The 6,311-nt window shown below is 47.2% G+C and overlaps 1 protein-coding gene across 1 annotated transcript; it reads right to left on the bottom strand.

The window, feature by feature from the left end:
* Positions 1 to 3,573: 3,573 nt before the first annotated feature.
* On the bottom strand, positions 3,574 to 4,759 carry LOC126370799 (uncharacterized). Its single transcript, XM_050015822.1, has 2 exons — positions 4,203 to 4,759; positions 3,574 to 4,106 (listed from the first exon to the last, which is right to left on the bottom strand). Exons 1-2 carry the CDS (start codon positions 4,348 to 4,350, stop codon positions 3,574 to 3,576), a joined length of 681 nt encoding a protein of 226 aa, XP_049871779.1. The 5' UTR covers positions 4,351 to 4,759.
* Positions 4,760 to 6,311: the final 1,552 nt, after the last annotated feature.

Here is a 6,311-nt window from a genome sequence, read left to right as displayed (position 1 = left end):
ATAGATATTTTTTGTTAAAAAATCTATTTAAATATTAAGGTCGATACTTACCTTAAACGCGTTTAACAAAAAAAGCAATGATATCACGTACGCACGTAACAAATTATGATTTTTTATTCAATTATTTGTATTATTATGGTAGGCTTTCAGAGTTCCATGTACCTTTGCTGGCATAAAGCGATGAGCGTCGAAGTTGGCATGGTTCGCGTCTGCTTGTAAGACCCGGGTTATAATATGCCGTGGCCAGATCTTATAATTGATCATTTCCTGATGTGCTCGATCATTTCATGTCATCATCAGCCCATTAACGTCCCCACTGCTGGGGCACGGGCCTTCCCTATGGATGGATAGGGAGATCGGGCCTTAAACCATCACGCGGGCCCAGTGCGGATTGATGGTTATTAACGACTGCTAATGCAGGAGCTCGAGATGAAAACTTTTTTTTGTAGTCACCCATCCTATGACCGGCCTTTGCGAAAGTTGCTTAACCTCAACAATCGCAGACCGAGCGCGTTAACCGCTGCGCCACCGAGCTCCTCATTATATTACGATCATTTCATGAAATTGTCATATTTCATGAAATAGAATAGGTCTCAAGCCGAGGACGTAAATGTGTCTGTCAAATCGCTTAGCTGAGGCCGAGTGGAGGAAATTTCGAGTAAACATCTTAAAAACGCGGGTGTGAGTCACGCACGACATGACTGTTAATGTAACTGAGCCCTAATGATACCGGAACACCTAAAGCTATCACGCATCATATAACATTAACTTGAAAATTACTGTAGATAATGTAATGATTACCTACAATTATAAATAATTGTATGGTGTTTTTCATTTAGTAATCGATAGGACTGCATTTGAGGTTATTGTAAAGGGCCTATATTATAGAGGGTGTTAGTGTGGATGCCCCTGATTACGTCAGGTGCGCACGACATATCAAAGCTGCGTGCATAAGTGCACATGATCCTTAAAGCCAAAATCCAAGTGATATGTGATGAGAATCAACATCGTGAGAAGACCCACATACTCGAGAAAATGTGTTTTCGAGGTATCGGACCTCACTAGACTACTTTTCCCCTTGGATTGGAAGGTTACATTGGTAATCTCTGTAAAAAGACGGTTTTTTACAGAGATTGCCACAGGATTCCCCTCAATCAACCAGAGGTGGTATGGAGCATACTCCACCACACTCCACTACGGGTTGATGGAGGTGTTTTACTTCTAACAGCCGAGACCAACGGTTGAACGTGCCCTCCGAATCACGGAATCATCTTTTCCGGACAATCAGGTGATTGAAGCCAGCAATGTCCTTACCAAACAAAGGACAGTCTTACTAAGTGATAACGACAATGCCTCCATCGGGAATCGAACCCGGACCTCCAGATCGTCGGCGCAACGCTCTAACCACTAGACCACGGAGACTACTCAACCATATCACCTTTATACTTCATTAAGAATCTGAAGCGCGACGTGACCAAACAAAAACAACCTTTACCTTACTATCACAGTTTTTGGTGTTTCTGACCTTGGCTCGTATTTTTGAATCGTTCGACCCCAGCTCACGTGCGATAGTATACCTATAGCTGTCTCATCCTGCAAATGACAAGTTCTGATGTGCTGAGTGAAATGGGTATATACTTTCGCAAGCGAATCGAAAACGAACGAATCAAAAATACGGCTCCTTGTCTGGACGACGACGACATCTAGCGTGGGTGTCATACCTTGGGGCCGAGACCTTTGGGATTTCCTTAAAACCACTTTCCATTTTGGTTTTATCTTATCTTATTAATACTATAAATGTGAAAGTTTGTGAGTATGTATGTTTGGATGTTTGTTACTCTTTCACGCAATAATTCATTAATAATTTATTATTAATGAAAAGGTTAACGTCGTGTCTTATAGGGAAGTCAAGGAATTGGCTATTGATAGACTGGAATGGTTAATGAAACTTTATAGTAATGTAGCTTATACATCAGAATAACACATAGGCTTTAACAATTTAAAAAGATCGGAAATTCTTACCGCGGAAACCGAAATCCACGCGGATGCAGTCGCGGGCGGCACCTAGTTAATTTATATTGAGGTCAGGGTTAATAAGTCTTTATAAATATGAACGTGTTAATCTGAGCCATTGATGAAGAAAAAACATCCATTTAAAAAATCGTCAATGGAATGAATCGTCAATCCGCACTGGGTGGTTTAAGGCCCGATCTCCCTATCCATCCATAGGGAAGGCCCGTGCCCCAGCAGTGGGGACGTTAATGGGCTTGTGATTATGATGATGATGATGGAATGAAGAACTTTACAGGCCACGTTCTGTAGCACGCATGTTAAGGGAAAAACAAACTTCTCGATTTCGATAAAATTTATTGAATCGATCGATAATTTTATGACGTTGCGCAAGTTAGTATTTATGTTAGATACATTATCCCTTAGGTACGTACGTAGGTAAGATAAGTACCACTCAAGTAAACTCAGACGAGAGGCTTCAAGTACCTACCTATTGTACTTATTTAAAGCCCCTTGACTTAGGTTTAGAGCTTCTAGGGTTAAGCCCTAGTAATCTGTACTGTACTGCCTCTGTTCCATTGAATTGTATACTTGTAGGTGCCTACTAATAGTGCTATATATAGGTATTAATTTCTCTCAATGTGGAGGAAGCAAGAGAAGGGTGTCAGGATCGACGCAAATGGAATTCCATAGTCTCTGCCGACCCCGGTTGGAAATAGGCGTGAGTTTATGTATGTATATATGCACTATATTGTATACATATTTAATGCTCGTGGCCGTAATTAGTAGATAGGTATATCTATCTACTTTTCTTCACTAGGACTGCAAATGTTCTAAAAATACAATCGTCACCAATTTAAAAGCTACGTTTTTAGGCAAAAATAGGGTAGTGGTTTCCCTCTTTCCTTCCGCGCCGCAGTACTCGGTCTGACGCGAGTGGGATGGCGCCCAGAGAAGTCTATTTCAAAACCGTACTAGGACTCCTGTCCTCCGCCACTGAATAATACTGACTAGTTACTGCTGCCGTCTGTCAGGTTCCAGGATACAGGCCCTGTGACTTGCCCCTTCCGCCCTACATTGCCGTATCGATGGCTACCATCTTCGCCTCAAAAAATACAATTATTATTATATTATTATTTGAAAGTTGTGAGGGCCGGACCGAATGCAGCCCGCGAGGTCACTGCGACCTTGACAGATCTATTGTGACCTTAAATCCCTACATTTAAATATCCTCCTCAAGACCGATCCGTTCGAATAGATCCAACGTCTTTTTGGGAGAAAGCTCCATGACTTCCTGGGGGTCCATTATGTGGCCCCCAAGTGTACGGCTTCTACTATGTATGAGAGCCTCACAGCTGCATAGCAGATGTAGTGGCGTCTCATCTTCCCCTAAGCAGAATCTGCATAGAGGAGACTCGGTCAGCTCCATTTTGTGTAGGTGCTTATTGAGTCTACAATGCCCTGTGAGGGCCCGTATCAACAACCTAACCTGCCCCCTAGTGAGAGTAAGGATTTTTGATGATAATTTCTTAGAAAAAGGTCTAATCAGCTGCTTTGAATGTTTTAGGCCAACTGAGTTGTACCAAAATTTCTTGGATTCATCATTAAGGAGGCTCTGTAGCCTTCCCAGTCTGTTGTCTTCGGGTCGCGGTACGCTTCTGCTGTTTTCTCTAAGGTTAAAGTGATATCAAACCTTACATACCTGTGGTCAGAAAGTGATGCGTCATCCGATACATGCCATCCTTTTATGTGGTTGGCGAACCTTTCTGAACAAAGAGTGATGTCCAGTACCTCTTGACGGGCCCTTGTTACAAAAGTAGGGACACAGCCCGAATTAATTATTTCAAGATTATTGGACATAATAAATGAGAATAGTTCCTCACCTCGTTGATTGGTATTGGTACTCCCCCACCCAGTATGGTGCGCATTACTGTCACACCCAATGAGGAGTGGTACTTTCTGGTCTTCACAATACTCAACGAGGGCAGCCAGCTGCATCGATGGGTTTGGCGCCTCTCCTGGTAGGTAAGCCGAGCAGACAACCAGCCTGGCCCCATTCAGTCTTGGGAGGGCGACATAGGCAGCTACTAAATCATCTGTGCACAGATAAGGTATAGGTAAGAAATTAACATTTTTCTTGAAGACTATGCAAGCTCTAGGCCTTACGCCTCCAACATTATATAGTAACTTACCTGAGGTATTGAGCCCCATGACCGCGTTCTTGTTGATCCACGGTTCTTGGATCAAAGCCATGTCCATACCCACCTGATGTAGGTGCTGGTTTAGGGCGGCGGTAGCCGCCTTCGAGTGGTGAAGGTTTACTTGAATGACTTTGAACATATTATATTTGGGAATATTAATAAATATATATGTATATATATATGTATATATGTATAATAGGACTAGGAGGGGTGAAGGGTCAGAAAGGGAGGGATGGGTCAGGAAGATGAAAAAGAGGGTTCTTAAGGTTTAGGGGGTGGGAGGTTGGGGAAGGAATTGAAAGGATTACGAGCAGCCTTTCTACTGCTGTGCTCGCTTGCCAGGGAGGGCAGTTGTGCAGGCCTTCCTCTGGTAGCGGCACCAGCTCCTCGACCTCGAATGCCACGAGCCCTAGGGGCACCACCTCTTCCACCCCTGGATCTGGCACTCGAGGCGCCGCGTTGTGGGTGTCGCTGTGCGACCCCACCTCTGCTGCCTCCACGGGTTATGGCCTGCACCGTCTGTGCGGGGCGCAGCCAGGGTACTGAACCCGTCGAAGTTGATGGAGCCGAAGGGATTGGCTCCTTAATAATAATGGGGGCTACTTGGCCTGAACTCCCTACGGATCCGTCTGACTCGGACGGCTCAGGAAGAGTGGCTACCCGCGCAGTGGACGTAGAGGACAGTGCTCCGCCCTCTTTGTCTCCCGCGCTTTCCGGCATTGCCAACCCTTCATCCTGCACCATCCCAGTCTTCGGGATCTTAGCGCGGAAGGTGACCGTTGTCAAATTCTGGTTTAGCTTGTAACCGCGTAGCTGAAGCTTTCTCAATGCGCTGGCATCGATGGCAAAGCACAGAGTGCGCCCGCCATTTTCCGCCTTGCAATTGAGGAGCCTCCAACGGTCACAGCCCATCCCCTTATTCTGAACGGCCAACCTTCCGCACAGGACCTTCGAATCGGTCCTGGCGTCATTGACCCAACCGGTTATAATGATCGGCTTGGGAAGGGCATCCTCTCCCACCACACTCAGTGATGCTCCTTCCCAAGGCGCGATTGAGCCAATGACAGACTCCAGCCAATCCTTCGTCGCCCTATCCTGACAGGTCAGGCATAGCCATCCCTGCCTGGCAGAGCAGCCAGCAAACACCGGCCGGACCACATCATCGCTCTCCACATGTGGTATCCTGTCAGCGATGGCCACCTGAACCTGATCCAACTGAGCCTCAGTCATGGGCCCTGCATTGTTGATTACACCAACTTTGTAGGACCCAGCGACCTCAGCATACGCCGGAGCAGGCTTGGTGACCTCTTCCTGACCTCTCGCTGCCTTCCGTTGCGGTTGGTCCAGCGGGGAGGTCTCGCTTGATCGGGGCCTCTTGTCCGTCCGCTGCTGAGACCCTGGGGTTTCCACCCCAGTTGAGGCTTTCTGCCTGAACTCCGGGAATTCAGCGAGCGGACGCACACATCTTTTGGCGGCCTCTGCCTTTGGTAGCCCAATTTTGAGCCACAAGGCATACCTCCGCTTCTCGGCCCCCGATCGGTGTTTTTTAGGGGGCAGTTTGGGCCCCATTGAGCCCTGGTCTGTCCGTGTATCGGTTTTGGATAAATCCTCCACCGATTCCATGGGCAGGTCCACCATGATGCTTTCCGGGTTCCCAGAGGGTTCCCGGGTAGCTGTGTGATCCTTGGCCTCAGATGGCCCGGGGATCACATCCGAAGAAGGGTCCATGGACACTTCTCCGGTTAAAATCTGGGTAAAACTACTCAGCAAATTATCGAACTCCATATAGTTCCCACGAGAAGCTAGGGAAGGGAAGGTCCACCCCTGCAGAGCCCCGCTTGCAGAGGTAAGGCGACTGACGACGACTCCGAGATCGCCTGGTATCGGAGCCCCTCCGTTTGAGACTGAGCACCCCCTCAGCCACGCACCCCTCGGCACGGTGCGGATGACACCTTGGGTTGGGGATTTTTGGGGTCGAGGTTTACTCCTCCAGGAATATTGGAAAGGGAAGTAAGAGGATAGGAGGTGGGAGGGGTAGTGGGATATGGGTGGGGTCACATTGTCATTGTCTCAGGGATAATGGCAATGCGCTCCCGTGCC

Source organism: Pectinophora gossypiella, chromosome 11 (assembly GCF_024362695.1).
Source record: "Pectinophora gossypiella chromosome 11, ilPecGoss1.1, whole genome shotgun sequence".
Classification (NCBI taxonomy): domain Eukaryota; kingdom Metazoa; phylum Arthropoda; class Insecta; order Lepidoptera; family Gelechiidae; genus Pectinophora; species Pectinophora gossypiella.
This window is presented reverse-complemented; position numbering and strand designations above follow the sequence as displayed.

Coding starts and splice junctions, on each gene's coding strand:
- LOC126370799 (XM_050015822.1), bottom strand. CDS start 4,350: ATGTTCAAAGTCATTCAAGTAAACCTTCACCACTCGAAGGCGGCTACC. Junction 4,107..4,202: donor CATGGGGCTCAATACCTCAG/GTAAGTTACTAT, acceptor ATCTGTGCACAG/ATGATTTAGTAGCTGCCTAT.